Below are 18,028 nucleotides of genomic sequence, written 5' to 3' on the forward strand. Positions count from 1 at the left end.
ACAATTTTAAAAAACAAAATTAAATCGAGGTAGAAAGAGGCCTTGAGTATATGAATTATCAACTAAAAGTTTCCATATTGACTGATTTTCGACAAAAAGATGGTTAAATGCATCAAAGATTAAGATATTAGTAGAAAAAAGGCCAAAAATTAACTAAAAAATCAAGAAATATGTGCCAATTTTCAACTTGAAACGCATTTCTGTGGCATCAATTTTCGAGGTTGAAATTTCAACATAGTATCGACTAAAAATTATTTCTACAAGAAACCAAATTCAAAGCAAAAAAATTGGGCCGCTTAGACGAAAAAAAAAAACGTCTAAAAACGGTTAACGATATGTGCCATTCAGTCAAAAACTACTTTTCAAAGTCAAAAAGTCATTCACTAAACGCAGCGCATGATCAAGAAGAATGATACTAGAATGATACTAACTAGAATGTGAAGAATATGGGCACAAAGTAATGAACGCCGTAACAAAAAGACATTCTCGATTTTTGAAAGTTAAAAATCAATTTAAAAAATTCAAGAAAAAACGAATATGATTCCTTGTTCAGCATTCAAGATATAGAAAAGATAACTAGTCATCCGATACAAAGATCTGTCCTCCTAAGGAGAACAAAAAAATAGGAAAAAGCAGAATTCATAAATACGAAACATTGAAACATTTTGCAAAAAATGGTCAAAAAAACTTTTAAGACTATATTTATGAAAAAGTTTTAAGTGTTTTTCAAAAACTCAACGCCAAAAAATGATTGATTTTTATTGAAACGAAATTAAAAACCCTCATGTTGCACAAAAAGACTTTCTGGCAATTACAATCAAAATACAAACAAATAACTGACGAAAATTGGGAAAAAAAACTACCAAAATCGGATTAGCATATGTACAATTTTAAAAAACAAAATTAAATCGAGGTAGAAAGAGGCCCTGAGTATATGAATTATCAACTAGAAGTTGCCATATTGACTGATTTTCGACAAAAAGATGGTTAAAAGCATCAAAGATTAAGATATTAGTAGAAAAAAGGCCAAAAATTAACTAAAAAATCAAGAAATATGTGCCAATTTTCAACTTGAAACGCATTTCTGTGGCATCAATTTTCGAGGTTGAAATTTCAACATAGTATCGACTAAAAATTATTTCTACAAGAAACCAAATTAAAAGCAAAAAAATTGGGCCGCTTAGACGAAAAAAAAACGTCTAAAAACGGTTAACGATATGTGCCATTCAGTCAAAAACTACTTTTCAAAGTCAAAAAGTCATTCACTAAACGCAGCGCATGATCAAAAACTTCTCTCGCTTAGCGAAAATCTGTTCATCAAGACAGCTTTTCTCACTTTTGCTTTTAGGTCAAAATGCCGCGTGAACAAATCTATTTCCTGTAAAAAAAAAACGAGAGAAAACCAATACTCCTCTTCGAGTCGTAAAAAGACCGAGAGAAAAACAATACTCCTCTTAGAGTCGTGACAAATAGGAGCGCTATAGTAGCCGGCTATTAATAATAGGTCAGATGAACAGCTTTGCTTTAATTTCAATAAAGCATCATTTGTCGTGATGAACAACCTTTTAATCCTAAAGCCTCGAATTATCTGAACTTTTCGGAACATCCAATGATGATACAAAATGACTCGAAAGGAGGGAATACGAACCATTTCAATGACATCAACAGTGGCTTCGATCCTAAGGAGACTGAGAAACTGTTCGAGGTCCTTCTTGATCTTGATGCTGTTATCCTCTGGTTGGGCCACTGTGAAGATACGCATCGTGGTTTGTCTCCAGACTTTGTGTTGCCGCAGGAGGAAGCCAAGAAGCATCAGGATTCCACCATCATGCACAATCCACCAGATATCTATCGTGGCTACATAAGTAACAAATATAGAATCAAAGCTGCATCAACTCAACAACGGTCCCTCTATTTCATACGTAGAAATCTAATTCTGCAATTGCTCACAAGTCAACTCCTCAATTTTTGCAATTCCGTTTGATATTAATTAAGTTTGAAACTAATAATGACAACAGGGACAAAGACTTCGAAGCCCGTTCCAAATCTGATTGTTTAATTACAAAGTCGTAGAATCTCATCCCATGAGAATTGTGGAGACTGGCGTAGAACTAACAAACATTTCGGACAACTTTAAAAACAGTTCTAAATTTTTGGATGACTCCCTGCTTGCCAGTGTTCACAAAGATCAAACGATTATACACACGCAAAAAAATTCAATTCAATTCATCGGCTCAAAAGCTTCAGGGGGCTTCAAAAATGTTCAATGTTTAATATTTGTTCTTTTTGGGGATTGAATTTTGCTTTGAATCTATTTACTGGAACCACTTTTATCTCTACATTATGGGCAAAAGAGATGTTCATGCGTTAGATGTAGGAAAAATAAGTCAAAAATTTAAAAACATAGCCGGCAGATTGCCGGAATAGCTGCGAAAGAATAGACCTGCGTGCCATATAATAGAGATAGAAACAGATATACAGATCTAAATTGAAAAAAAATTCGATGCCGCTCAAAAAACTAGGTAAAAAACATTCAGCGATAAATTAATAAAGCTTGTTATAATTCAAACCTCTTATTAGGGACCTTTACTGCACAAATATGAGTTCCTTTGACCTTAAACAAATTCAAATTAAACCTAAGTTTTAAAGTGCAAAAGTCATTTTATTGAGTGAGGTAAGTCACGTATGATCAAAATCTAATCAGGCAAATAACCTGAAAACTTTTGCTAAAGCGAGTGAGAAATGACGTCACGCGCGCAAATGCCGTTAGCGAGAGGAAGAAGTCATTCAGAAAATTTGACTTTCTCAGCTTTGCAGTGTGAACAAATGTAAAACGAAAAAAGAGCGTCAGACGACGAAATAAAAAACATAGGCGGAAGAATTCCGGAAGCGACTCGAAACCTCAAAACTTCACTAACAAAACCGTAATTGCAGCGCAAGCCACTACCTTTTGTATTAAACCATTAACTCGCTGCCTCTCCAGGTCTGCTCTAAAAATTGGTGAAACTTAAACCACTGTCAGCAAGAGAAAAAAGCAATAAAATTTTATATTATTGAAAACGTTAAGTAACGTTAAAAAATCCGAAAAAATTAAGGTCGTCAAAAAACTGATAGTCTGAAAAATCTGACAAGGTTATCAATTGCCCTCAAATAATTCATGATTCTAATCTGAAAAAGATCGCGAAAGCAAACGGCAGATAACAATCTTAGAAACTAAGTTAAATCTTTTCAAAAAAGAAAGCTCAAATTTAAGAATCAGAAAACACCTAAAATTAAACTTTTAATCACTGCCATTGAGACAAAAAAACAACATACACTTGTTCCTTGTTGTACACATGCTAGACAACATGATTTCATACTAATTCAAAAATTAAATTGATCATAGAAAAGACATAAGCAGCGGAAGAATATTCAAAGGCAAAAAATCGTTTAAATTAATGCCAAGGCCGGGAGAAAGTTGCAGTAAATAGTCATAAGTGGCAATTTTTGAAAAGGCTAGCTATCAAACTCTCAGTACTGCCTTATGTTGAATGAAATCAACTGCAAACAAAACAACGAAAAAAAGAAAACGCTGAAATCATTCATTTTCAACAACTGAAAAAAATCAATATACCGAAAACAAATGTAGGTGCCAGGATATAGCTAGAATGATACAAACTAGAATGTGAAGAATATTGGCACAATGTAAGGAACACCGTAACAAAGACATTCTTGATTTTTAAAGTTAAAAATCAAATTAAAAAATTCACGAAAAACGAATACCTTTCATTGTTCAGCACTCAAGACATAGAAAAGATAACTAGTCATCCGATACAAAGATATATCCTCCTGAGGAGAACAAAAAAATAGTTAACAGCAGAATTCATAATTACGAAATATTGAAACATTTTGCAAAAAAATGGTCAAAAAAACTTTTAAGACTGCATTTATGAAAAAGTTTTAACTGTTTTTCATGAACTTAGCGCCAAAAAATGCTTGAATTGTTATTGAAACGAAATTAAAGTCCCTCATGTTGCACAAAAAGACTATTTCTATCAATTACAACCAAAATACAAACAAAAAAACTGACGAAAATCGAAAAACACCAAAATCGGATTAGCATATGTACATTTTTACAAAAACAAAAATACATCGAGGTAAAAAGAGGCGTTGAATATATGAATTATCAGAGAGAAGTTGCATTATTAACTGATTTTTGACAAAAAGATGCAAAAATGAAGAAATTAATAAAAAAAAGCCAAAAAAATTAACTAAAAAATCAAGAAAAATGTGCCATTTTTCAAATTAAAACGCATTTTCAGGCTCTGCAAAACACTTTGTCATCAATTTCCGAGGTTGACATTTCAATATACTATCGCATAAAATTTATTTCTACAAGAAACCAAACTAAAAGCAAAAAAATAGGGCCACTTAGACGAAAAAACGACTAAAAACGGTTATCTATATGTGCCATTCAGTCAAAAACTACTTTTCAAAGTCAAAAAGTCATTCACTAAACGCAGCGCATGATCAAAAACTTCTCTCGCTTAGCGAAAATCTGTTCACCAAGACAGCTTTTCTCACTTTCGCTTTTAGGTCAAAATGCCGCGTGAACAAATCTACTTCCTGTAAAAAAAAAGACCGAGAGAAAACCAATACTCCTCTTCGAGTCGTAAAAAAACCAAGAGCACCGCAATATAGCTTTGCTCAGCTTACAGCTTCGCAGCTATAATAAAGAATCTTGAAGCATTTCAAAAATTATTTTAACCGCAGTTTTTCATGACAGTTTGTCTCCATAGCTGCAGTTTCCGTCAAATTTTTTCTCAGTTTTTTTAGATTAGTTAAACTAGGTGATTTCACAGCTCTCAATCAATGCAGGCAAAGGTAATGTGAACAATCAATCAAATCATTGTCTGGACATGAATACAGATACTCTCGTGGCTATTTATTAACTCCTCATTTGATCCAATTACATAACAGATTCCGTTTTGCAATCAATCACTTACGATTTCTCTTCACAAATTTCTTCTCCAACTTCCATAGCACATGCGAAATATAGTTTCCGTGCGCACACGTTTCTTGCTCATTCAATGTGTCCAAGCCTATCAAGGATCAATATTCCCAATTTTGAAAATCATTATTTATTTTCATTTTCATGCAATTGATGGCCGCAGTTCCTGTTCAATACTGTAGTTTATCGTCACATTAAATTATGGACTGTAAAGCTTGGCTATTTTGCGCAGCTTAAAATTTGAAAAATATTGTCTTTTCAAACAGTGTGTCAAGTCTCATAGAGAAGAACCACCACTGAATAATATTTAAGCACCTTGGAAGTGGTAATGTTTAGGAGCGTGTTGGACTGGTAACATTTGTTGTTCAGAAGACACCACACCCTATAACTCTAACTTGAGCATATGTCGTTTTTTGTAAGTACAGTTTAAAATAAAAAAATTTCCGCTTTCAGTAATTTAGAATTACACTTGATCTTGGCATTTTCGGGGGTAGATACAACAGCGAAGCTCTTTCCGGTTGTATCTACCCTCGAAATTTCCAAAATCAAGCATAATTTTAAAACATAGCCGGCAGATTGCCGGAAAATAGCCGCGATAGACGCTTGTGGCGTTACATGAATTGAAACAACTATAGAAATAAAATAGACAGATCGACCACCAGTCCTTTAATAGACCACTAGACTTTCTTGGTTAGCTTCGGACTGTCATTTTTATGAGACAAATAAGCTCTATAAGGAGAAAGCCCTAATAGGGCTTTTCAAAATTAGGATCTTTTCCGTTTGTGCCCCCTCAGCTTAGTGGGCGCATATTATTTGCACCCCCCGATGCACGTGCAATATTTGGGGGGGGGGGGGGAGAAACGGAAAAGATCTCAAAATTAATATTCAAAATCAAAAACTCACGACTCTAATATTCAAGAATTAGGGCATATGTTTGGCACTACTTAGATGCACACTATTGACCTTGAATAAGTAAATGCTCATAAAATTTAAAGTTTCATAAGTGAGCTCAGAAGTCATTGTTTTGAGTGATGTAAGTCATTGAAAAAGTCAATTCTAAGAAGTCACGGTAAGACGAAACAAAAATCTGTTAGACGAAGTAAAAAAAAACATAGCAGGACAAGTCCTGACGTACAAGTCAAAGAATTGTCATTGACTAAACAGAAAACTAGACCTAGAAAGGACTATGAATAAATTGGGAAACCCATTTAGAAAATCCAATCCAAAAAATCGAACAAACAGAAAAAAATCAAACAAAAAACCACTGCCGCATGTGAACAAAAAAACCACTAGCGAGAAAGCGAATTTTTGTTCAAACACCGTTTTATCACTCTACTTTAAATTTAGAGCGAAAAAATTTCACGCCGCAAAACCACGCTTTTTCGCTCCACTTCCGGTTTCGGCGTGACCAAAATCACTACTCCAATTTGACTTCAAAAATCATGAAAATGTGTGAACAGATCTTAAAAAAAGACAGCGCCCCAATACAATTCAAATTCTTTGAATTGTAAAAAAAAAATTAGGGGTGCTCTAATAGCCGCCTAGAATTGAGGACACGGCTATTAATTACTGATAGCCAGAAGACTTTTATATCATACTGTACTTTCTAAGAACGACATATGCTCAAATCAAAGTCAGAGTGGAGCGTTCTGCTGAAGAACAAATTTTACCAGGGTAAACAACTTTAAGAGGAGTGAAAAATTGAGAACAATGTTGTAAGTTGTTCACTTACAATTGGCAGCCTGCAATTCCTTGTTGGTTGGGAAGAGGTGTTGGTTCTTGACAGCTATGAAGACGTGCTGCTTGCTACTCGTAACTCCATGCAGCACATCTGAGAACAGCTTCGCCTGTTGTGTGAAGTCAGTTGGCGATTGACTGATTGGCTGATGGTGTTCGTCCTCTTCACTCGGAGTCTGCTGCTGCTCCTCCATTATCTCCTTGGGCCAAGTCATGAGGACTGTGTTCGGTTTCAGTCCACCAAGCCCACTCAATTGCAACCTACAATGTCAAAGCATGGTGTGAATGTTATATGTTATTTCTTCATATGAACGCTTGCACAAGTTCTTATAGAGATCCGAGGGATCATCAAATTTTTCCATTTTGATTCAGCCAAACTTTTTCCAGCTAACACAGCCACCTAAGTCAACTTCTAATGTACAGAATGAAGGCTGATTGTCAAAAGGAGCAATTTTACCCCAACTGTATGGATAGTGAAGACAGCATACCATCTTGAATCCTAAAAATGGCCCACTAAGCGCTAGTTCAAATTAATGTGTTGTTTTGAAAAAAATGCCCATTCACAAACATTTACAGGTAGCTCTAAAAGAAGACGAAACAGAGGGCAACACTAACATGTTTATGTATCCGTTGAGAAGATCTCGGGATATGGAGACTTGAGTGAATCCTTTGACCTTGTTCTTCTGCATGCAGTTAGTGAGAGACTCTGCCAGCAGTTCTCTCTCGTCACACTTGGCCTCATTCAAACCTCCCTCCACTATCGACCCAACTATCGTCAGTCCTTTTCCTGTACAACACGTCACATACATATTCTCATTTTTTAAAAATTCAACTCACTAATTTCAACAAACGCAGTACATCACTTCCAAAATTTAATTAGTTTCCGCAGTTTAAAAATTTTAAGTAGGTTATATATCTCTATACGCCAAATAGTTCCCTAATTCTTTTTTGAAGAAAAATGATTCGTTTTTCAGCAGAGTCGAACAACCTCGTCGTTAAATTACCAGTATTTCTAGTAATGGATTTTTTTTACGTCTTCATCCTTGCACGTTACTATATCAAACACATTGTCGCAAGTATCTAAATTGAAAGGTAGAATTCAACTATGGCAAAAGTTAATCGCAGCGACATACAATTCCGTTAATTGAGCCTAACCTGCTTTAAGCTGACTGATGAAAGGGAATGGGAAATTGGAGTTGATGGCTGCGTGAGAAACATCTTCATTCTCAGTTACTAGTGCCAATATCTGAGGTCGCCAGTTCTTCGTGTGCACCTCGGAATCTTCAAGTCTCCTCAACCCATAGAGAGCTGCACTGAGGGACAGTCCTCGAATGCCGTCTCCCCACTCCTTCTTGGCACCCGCGTACTCAATGTATTTGTACAGGCACAAGGCTATCAGCATTGCTATCAACGCCTGCCACCAGTTAGAGATGAACATTATGAACAGGCATATGGCCATGCCGAGCAATGAAAGACCCCTGAAACCAAACCAACAGTACATCAGACACAATTTAAAGGCCACGAAGCACTAAAGCATAATTCAGTTAGCCTCCAAAAATCAGAAAAAAATGTGCTCACCAATGGTAGAATCGAAACTTTGGTCGCCAGTTTGGAGATTTGAGCAGGGTTTGCACTGCACAAGCCAGGTTCACAAACAGGTAGCACATCAGGAAAAAGCTAAACACACCCACAGTACACTCAAACATGTCAACGGCTGTTAATATTTCTCCATTTTAGAAGAGCACAGCATCTAGTTTATTCCACAAGCACTTATTTTTGTTCTTCAATTTAAAAGTTTTGCGAATCAATAACCTTGGCAATAAAACATTTAGTAGGTTACTGTTCCAAATCGAAATTTAGGTGCGAGTCAGACACATTACGCGAGACAATTTGGCCCGTTCAATCTTTTGCGCAGAGATTAAAAAAGGTGGAACACTGAGAAGATGCTCTCAAAATACGAATTGATTGAAAAACTTTTTATAGAAATAGATGTTCTCAAAACACGAATTGATTGAAAAACTTTTTATAGAAATGATAGGATCTATTCTTTTTTGCCCCCCCCCCCCCCCCCCCCCCAGTTACAAATTATATGTTGCTATATAGCGCCTGGGGGCATAAAAAATATAAGCCCACTAAGCTGGGAGGGTGCGGGGGGGGGGGGGGACAAAAGATCCAAAAGTTTGATTTCTCTACACAAAAACTTGGAGGTTTCCGCGTAATTTTGTATAGAATTTTGACATTCAATATTAACATCATCAAAAATTCACCGCCTAAATTTTAAAACTAGGCAGCAATCAGTTTTCATTTTTAAAAATCAGTTATCGAGCAGTTGACAAACATAGCCGGCAGATTGTCGTAATAGCTGCGAAAGAATAGACCTGCGTGTCGGATAATAGAAATAGAAACAGAGACAGACCTAAATTGACAAAAAAATGACGCCGCTCAAAAAGCTATGTAAAAACATTCAGCTATAAAATAATAAAGCTTGTTAAAATTCATCCCACAGAAGCCTCTTAGTAGGGACCTTTACTGCACGTTTGTGTTCCTTTGATCTTAAAACATACCCGGCAGATTGCCGGAAAATAGCCGCCCTTGATTCCAATAAGCATGATTGGGATTGAAAAAACAGAAGATATTGAAAAAAAAAGATTTTTGTACAAAAACATTTTTTAAGTCCGATTTATTTTGATGGCATTTCGTAGTTGAACATACTTCTGTTTCGTAGAGAGAGGCTACAGGGGCTACTATCAATAACAATAAGCATTAGAGAGAGGCAACTAATACTTATAGGAACGACGTTCAAATAGCGGGCATCTAAAATTGGGCTTTATGGGTTTATCCCGTTTCTATTTCTGACTTCAATTTTTTTATACTGACTCTGTTCATTTTGAATTGCTTTGCTGAGCAACTGATGTTCAAAATCACTTTTAGCAGAATGAGAGAAGAGAGAAACTAGCCTAGAGAAGTCAAAAAGATTTCACGCAAAATGTTGAAAAAGCGGCAAAATGCGGTAAAGCGAAACATTTTTTTTTCGACAAAGTAAAAAAAATAGGAGCGCTATAATAGCCGGCTGAGAAGATGAGGGCGGCTATTAACAAATTCGAATTAAACCCAAGTTTTAAACTGCAAAAGTCATTTCATTGAGTGAGGTAAGTCACTTGTGATCAAAATCTAATCACGCAAAAACCTTTTGCTAAAGAGAGTGAGAAATGACGCCACGCGAGCAAACGCCATTAAGGAGAGGAAGAAGTCATTCAGAAAATTTGGCTTTTTCAGCTTTGCTGTGTGATCAAATGTAAAACGAAAAAGAGCGTCAGACGACGAAACAAAAAACATAGCACGACAAGTCGTGACGTACAATTCAAAGAATTTTCATTGACTAAACATAAAACTAGACCTAGAACGAACTATGGGTGAATTGGGGAAAGCATTTTAAAGAAAATCAGATAAAAAAAAGGGAAAATCAATGTCAAAATGCTGCATTCGAACAAAAAAAACACTAGCGAGAAATAAAAATCGAAAAAAAACAGTAAAAATCAGAGTGAAATTGCCGCATGTGAACAAAAAATCACTAGCGAGAAAGCGAAATTTTGTTCAAACACCGTTTTCTCACTCTGCTTTAAAATTGGTGCAAAAAAATTCACGCCGCAAAACCACTCGTTTTTTTCTCTCCACTTCCTGTTTCGGCGTGACCAAAATCACTACTCCAATTTGACTACAAAAATCATGAAAATGTGTGAACGGACATTAAAAAAAGACAGTGCCCCAATACAACTCAAATTCTTTTAATTATAAAAAACCAAGAGCAACGCAATATAGCTCCGCTCAGCTTACAGCTTCGCAGCTATAATAAATACCAAGGAATTGTCATAACAGTAATGCACTTCGTTCATGTTCCCTTTCGCAGCGTTTAATGGACAGTGATAGAATTGAAGAGAACAACTTATATGAAGCAAATGACGAATGAGGAAAAGCGCGCTGTAGTTTGAAGCAGATAGGGGCACAATGACAGATATATAGCGAGTGAGTGATAGATGTTACAAACGATGATTACATTGTGATGATTGGGGCGACAGAGTCGACTGATGCGATCAGGATTCCCACCTCTGCAATTGCAGCTGAGAGGAGCAGAGCCCACGATGGCTCTCCGTTCTTCTTGCCCTTCGCGAAGTACTGAAACATTACACACATCAATCATTTCAAATACGACCAACCAAATAGTTGCAGCGAGTTTTGCCCGACAATTACAGATTTTGATTTATTCAATGAATCTCAGATCTATTCTTAACATACTTGAATTGTTTTCTAGTATTTAATTACTTTTGGATGTGATTAATTGAATACACTAACATTTCGAACAGCAAGAACTTAGCGATTTAGCAAAACAGAACTCGGATATGCGCCTCTATTCGTAACTGTTAAAATCGGATGAGCCCTATGCTTTTATGCAAACAATTGAAAAGGTTTCGGTCTTATTTTTGAACCAAAACTTAACATATCAACAAATTGCTTTTCTATGTGCCCCCGCTAGTTTGTCTGACTATCGTACCTTGAGAGGGGGTAGAATATCGTCTCTGGCAATTGCTTGTAGCAACCTGGGTGCCCCTGTGAGTGACTGGAGACCCGCTCCCACGGTTGAGAAAAAGGCCCCGAATAGCACTACATACTTATTAGGGAACGCCAACAACGCACAGAGCAGCTCTCCGCCCACACTTGCGCCGAACCTAAACAGTCAGTCAATTCACATCTGACTATGAGATTCAAACGATGACAGACATTCAAACAGAAACAGATGAGAATTATCATGTAGTGGTTCCTGTACTTCGAATTAAAATTTTCCATGGATTACTTTTTATTAAATAGTACAATTTAATAAACAAAGATCATTAGATCAAACGTTTACTAAATCCAGTCAAGAATTCAGAGGATTGTATAATACCATAGCCTATTCACAAAGTCTATTAATAGTACATAAATTAATTTGTCCCTCACTATCATGTGGTATTATTCGGAGGAATTTGTTTTTCTTCTTGTTTGCTTCTTTATAGACCAGATTGATACTACGATAATAGAAACTTCAATAGAAACTTACTGCAAAGAGTAAGTCACAAATATGCATGTAACGATATGTATGTCAAAAAACACACCGAGCCTATTAAGCACTCTACTCCAGCAAGAGAAATACTCCAAAATGTCAAGTTCAAGTCGAAATTTACAGAACAGTACATGAAAGCAAGATCAAAAAGGCTTCGAGCAAATTTAACATTCAAGATAAGTGTCAATTAAATTCAAATGCCATTGAGTTGAGATGTCAATTCAAGTGAAGTTACTCAAGGAAAGATAATAACCATAGTGCGGATTGCAAAAACACAAATGTAAAAAAAATCGCACTCGAGTCAACGATTTGTTTATCAGCACAAAAATAACGTTTTGAGGACTGTCTTCTAATAGAACAATCAAACAAAACATCTCGAAAATAGCTTCCAAAAACAATAAATAATTGTGAACCAGAATTGAATTCCTCCACCACTGTCCTCCATAGTTGGAGACAATTTGTTTATGCGAACTAAAAAAACCTATCAATAATAATAAGGCTCGCATGATCCCACAAAGCATCATATCGAGCATACAAAGCATCATATCGCCATATATGAAATGATAATAGATATTGCATAAATGTTTGCTTACGCAAACAAATTTTGTCCGTTAGGAAGCTTCTGAGCGATCCACAACTGCTATAGCTCAAGTTTTTTTTTTTAAAAAAAGAGAGAATTCCCGACTTGCGCCTATCTTTTTGAAAATTGATAACAAAAGGGTGCTGCTAAAATAGCAACAACCTCATCAATTATCCCGTCTCTGTTTCCAAATTTCAAGCGTTTAAGAGCATAAAATTTTCAGAAGACTCATTTTCAGATTGAATCCAGTTGAGTTAACTGTATTTGATACTACTTGAAATTTCAAGTAATTCATCGCGGTCAAAAAGAGTAGCAAAATTAGATGTAGAGTATTCGATGAGCTTAATACAATTAAAAAGTTTTCTTGCTCTGATACTCTCTGCTTTCCACACGCAGCGCATTTTATCCGAAAATAGCTAAAGCAGCCGTTGAAAATTCAATAGTCGACAAAAACTCCTGCTTTATCTTGATTATCATAAAGGAACAAACACGCATTAAAAAAGACAGCTGATGCCGAATTTCCACTCGACAAGCTTTCAACATCTTAAACTGTACAGGGCCCTGAGATTTTGTTTGAAACCTGCAGCTTTACAATGCACTGAAGTAATTGCTTTTTATCATTTGTGTTGCAGCCTTCAAAAAGTTGTTCATTTGAACGCCTGAAGTATACACTGAACGCTTTTAAAATGAATACAAATTACTTATGGCGACATGAAATGAGGAAAAAATAATAGAAAATTCAAGAATGCATATTAAAACAAATGGCGTCAAGCTTTTCATAGAACAGCCAAAATTTACACTAATTCAAAAGATTGTCAACTGTTTGCTTCGCACAATAAGCTTGAAACAGAAGATGACAAAATAACTATACAGCACTTGAGATGTGTCGGGTATTTAGATTCAAGGGAGTTACAACAGCAGGGAACTTAACTCCGTAATTTAAAAGTTCGTTTAAAAAAATGTGTCAAAATTAGTACAAATCACTGAGACGGAACAATTGCAGTTCAAAAATTTATCAGATCAAAATATTTTCAGATGAAGACCATTGAAAGATCAAGCTAGCTTTGCCTTATTACAAAGCAGATAAGATCTGTTATTTATACACAGACAACAAACACTATAAAAGAGGGCAGGACTAAAAACTGTCTATTAGTTTCAAACAAATGGCGTCAAAGTAAAAACATAGCTGGCAGACTGCCAGAAACAGCCGCGATAACTTTGTAGATATGCAGTCGCAAAAAGACAGACTACAAAAAATTTATTCTTTTCATTAAGGGCTGCGATGTTAAATTTTGATAATGAATCTGTATAAGTTATGGCTGCTCTTAAATAAACTTCAATTAGAGTGATATACACTCACTTGAACTTATCTCTTTGAAATAAAGTAAAGTCATTTTTGGAGCGAGGACGTCATTTGTGAGAGTGAAGTAAGTCAAGTGTGACCAAAAATTAGATCACCTGAAGGAACAAAAAACGCGATCCAATAAGAGTAAAAAATGACGTCACGCACACATTTCTGTTGAAATTGCATGAACGAATGAACAAAAAGTGATTGTGACGTCATATGGTCGTAACAAAAATCTTGACGACGAAATAAAAAACAAAGAGAAGGCCAATAATAGCCTCAGCTATCGCTTCGCGGCTATTAATCAATCAATAGACTCTTAACTAACTGATTAGCGCAATTGCGTTTAAGAATAGATAAACATAGCAGCCCTGATGGAATCAAACAGCAAAAAGAGCAGTAGACAAAATATACCAGACAAAATCTGTATTCTCTTTAGCTTGCAAAGTACCATTTCACGCCCTAAAGCTACGCAGTAGTATAAATCGCCTTCTCAAAAATCAAAAAATGATTAGATTTTTACAAAGACGACACATAAAAAAAATCTAAAGTATATGAATAAAATTAGGAAAGTAATAGTAGCCAACTGAGCAGATGAGGTTTCCTACAAACAATCATATTGGTCGTTTACTTATTTCTTTGACCGAGAAACAAATTTCATCCAAAAATTCAATATTGGCGAAAATATCAGCAAACGGAAAAACCTCAAAAATTGTTTTGGATCTTTGATATCTCAAGATTCCAGTCAATCTTGGCTCTGAAATCCTTTCCTGGAATTTCCCAGGAACTCATGAACAATCAACCAATGATACAGAACTCAAGTGACCTGTCGAGGAATCGAGATTATAAGTTGTCGAGATCTCGACACCTTATAAAATGAACAGAAGCATCAATTTTGAAAAGACTTAAAATATCGTCTCGAATTTTTCTTAATTGTCTTATATTTTTCTTTAACAAATTGATTGTGCTGTTTGCATACCCTCAAATAATTCCCTAGCCATATGAAATGATCAAAAGTTTTTAAAACAAAAATTAGATTAAAATTTAGGCTGAAGTGATATGAAATGATGTCAAATTTGAAAATCTGTTCAAATTCGTTTTTACAAAGAAGCATTTTCAAATTTCATTTTGCAATGAAAATCAAGATGCAGAGAGCTTTTATTTATACCACATATGTTAATCTGGGATGCCCTTATAAATGTCAAAGAGTCTGAACCACACAAGTGAGGCTAGCAACAAGTTCTCCCATTAATTTTGCATAAACGTTGGAAAGTTTAATTCTAAGTAGAATATATCTTATGTTCAATGCAGCTCAAATCTGGTGTCCGCATCAAGGAGGACACAAACGCCGCTTGCTAAGCAGAATTACTTAATGCTTCGGTATTTCTTGGAAAATTTAGAAGCAGGAGATTTATCGGGCCCATGAAAAATTTCGGCCTGTGGAAATGCATTTTATCCCATAGACATCAGAACTCTCGATCAAACTTGAACAAATTAAAGATTCCCTATTTTCTGTGGACAATTTCAGCAAATTTTTGAGCACCACCTTAATTTTGCGTTACGTATAATTTTGGCCGCAACGATTTGTGCTCCAGTTGAATTTGGGAATACGCATTTCAAAGTTAGGCATCAATCTGCATTGACATTTTTAGCGGCCAATTCAGATTTTTCAGCAGAGAGGGAAGCAGTGGGAGTGCGTGAGAGGGAAGGCGGGAGTGGGTTTTAGAAATTCCCAAGGGCGCGTCAGACAGAGGGCAGGAAAAAGCACGTCTCCTGTTTAGGCCGCTTCTTAGGTCTGCGCTGCTCGTTACGGGCTATTTTGACGGGTAATTTTACCCCGGGCAATTTCTTGTGTTACTTGCAGCCAACATTGCATTTAATTCAATTACCGGCTGCAGAAAGGGAAGCCAGGTCAAATTAGACAGAAATGCGTGTCTTTTTGTGAAGGTACACTTCCTCCCTATCATACACGCAACCCAGTTTTGCGAGTTAATTAACTCACCATAACAAAACAACACGCATCTCATTACAAGATCAAGTTACCCGGTATTCAGGCCATTCCTCATATTTTCTACTCCTCTTCCTTTTAAGTCACAACAGAGCTCTAATTTTGGCAAGAAGGTTTCCGTACAACTGAAAACATTCTCTTATTTAGAACAATGCTATTTCAGCTTGAGTGAAGTAAACACCAATGTTCACATATATGTATACTTAAAAATCGTTAGCTGCCGGCTAGTACTATATTAGGATTTCAGGTTGAGTAGCATGGAAGTACATTAAATCTGATTGCTGTAAAAATATGGTACAACTGTACACTACCATGGCCTGTTTTATATCATCCCCTCCCCAACCCTATACCATCCACCGCTTCCTTAGCCCTTAATCTCCCGTTGCGTTCGTCCCCTTGCATTCTCTTACGCTTCGCTCCTTTTTGCCCGTGGCCACTTGAACGCTAAGGCAACGTCAAAATCTGTCACCTTAATTCTGCATGCCATAAGAGAATCTACATTCAGCACATGTTTTAAGGTACAATTCGGTACTCCATATAATCACACACGCCTCCTTTCAACACGCAATTAAAGTGAAAACAAGCAACCAATGAGCATAAAAAATTAAAAGCCCGTTGTAAAAAATTATATTTCAGAACTGCATTATTTTATTTTCCATTGGTTCTATTCACTCCTTCATTCATTTTGGACAATTACCAACCGACTATAGAGCACTTTAACAAAAAGATTGAATATTGGTTGGGTACAGGGGAGAAATTGGATGGCGACAAGCTCGACCGAAAGTACCCTTGTAAACACGGGACGTAAATTGACGATTCCACTACTATTCTTTCTTTTGTCCAGTAGACATTCTCATTTAGTCCAATCAATAGCAATAAACCCTTCAAGCATTTTAAACCATTACTGTAATAACTTTCTTCCCACGTCACTGGCCGCAGGGTTTTAGGTAGTCAGGCCAATCGGGGGCGGAGTGAGGGGGAGGGGGCTTGGGTTGCACTATTTGAAGCGAATGAGGGGGATTGCCAAAAGAGCAGCCGGTGAAGTGTCGCTCTCATTGACATGTTAAACGGATGTGGGGTTGTGTAAATGAGGGAAATCTGCAGGGGGTATTATGATTAAAAACTAAGAGGGTTTACATTTTAACATAATTGACAATCTGTCACGCAAAATGTAATCTCCACTTTTCTTCCTCTTTTCAGTCCCGGTTTAAACTACGCAAGCTTCCAAAATCGCTTACATTATCTTAAGACGCCTAATTAATCCTCATTTGAATGCGGATAAGACGGTTCGAGTAGAAACGGCACTAAGCGAAGTGGCATCTTCTTAATCACATTGAGTGAAGTGAAACTGACGCCAGCTTTGTTTTATCCAGTTAACCGCTTTAGAATTTGTGAAAAGGAGTTAATTGAAGTTTTAGAACCAAAATATGACCGAAAACGTAAAGAACTCTCCTAAAAGCTTTAAACTGAAGCTGATATAAACTACTGACGCATTTTCACGTCAGAGATGGCAGAGTAAGAGCTCAATGACTAAATGAGAAGGGATTAGATCAATACAAGAAGTTTTAGTTTCAGCTTTAAAAACGTTAAAAATCTTCCAAAACTTGCTCAATTGTTCCGGGCATTTTACGAAAAAGTACGTTTAAGTATCTTTAACTCGAACAACTAATTCCACCACAATGCATTGGTCTTCAAATAACACAAAAATCGAATTCCATTTTCATTTTCACATTTGTTCCTGAAAGTTAAGCCGAACGATTGGGCAAAAAACTTCTGCTCTACTCTCAATACCACAAGTGAAACAGCAGCAAATAAGAGCTGGAAGCGGGCGAACTGACTCAATTCTATGCATACTGATCACTAAATAAACCACACGATCCTTTAAAGATTCTCACATGAGATGAAACTAATTTTAAGAGATTAAGCTAAACAAAACAAAACCTTAACAGGAATTCAGACTACAGAAAAGGCACCTTATTGCCACAAAAGATACTGGCACCTTTGCCGACCTATCGTATAAAAATATATTGCGTAGAGATTGCCCAAATAGACCCACGTGCCGTAGAATTAACATTTAAACGAACTGAATTGAGCTGACGGAGTCGTCAGTTGTCTATAGAAGCTATTTAAACATTATTAAACATACCCGGCAGATTGCCGGAAAATAGCCTCCGTTGATTCCAATGAGCATGATTGGGATTGAAAGAATAGAAGATACTGAAAAAAAAAGATTTTTGTACAAAAACATTTTTTAAGTCCGATTTATTTTGATG

The 18,028-nt window shown here is 36.2% G+C and overlaps 1 protein-coding gene across 4 annotated transcripts in view; it reads right to left on the reverse strand.

Moving 5' to 3' along the window:
- LOC142339130 (solute carrier family 12 member 7-like) overlaps positions 1 to 18,028 on the reverse strand; it is a 76,796-nt gene that overhangs the window by 21,405 nt on the left and 37,363 nt on the right. For 3 of the 4 annotated variants that reach the window (XM_075388877.1, XM_075388878.1, XM_075388879.1), the window contains 8 exons: positions 11,277 to 11,451; positions 10,782 to 10,900; positions 8,306 to 8,404; positions 7,883 to 8,205; positions 7,343 to 7,514; positions 6,723 to 6,988; positions 4,986 to 5,081; positions 1,649 to 1,857 (listed from right to left, as the gene is read on the reverse strand). In XM_075388877.1, coding sequence (XP_075244992.1) covers positions 1,649 to 1,857; positions 4,986 to 5,081; positions 6,723 to 6,988; positions 7,343 to 7,514; positions 7,883 to 8,205; positions 8,306 to 8,404; positions 10,782 to 10,900; positions 11,277 to 11,451 — 1,459 coding nt within the window. The remainder of the gene's footprint in view (positions 1 to 1,648; positions 1,858 to 4,985; positions 5,082 to 6,722; positions 6,989 to 7,342; positions 7,515 to 7,882; positions 8,206 to 8,305; positions 8,405 to 10,781; positions 10,901 to 11,276; positions 11,452 to 18,028) is intronic. The other variant, XM_075388875.1, reaches the window with a different exon arrangement.

The sequence above is a fragment of the Convolutriloba macropyga genome, chromosome 5 (assembly GCF_964194025.1).
Source record: "Convolutriloba macropyga chromosome 5, txConMacr16.3, whole genome shotgun sequence".
NCBI lineage: Eukaryota > Metazoa > Xenacoelomorpha > Acoela > Convolutidae > Convolutriloba > Convolutriloba macropyga.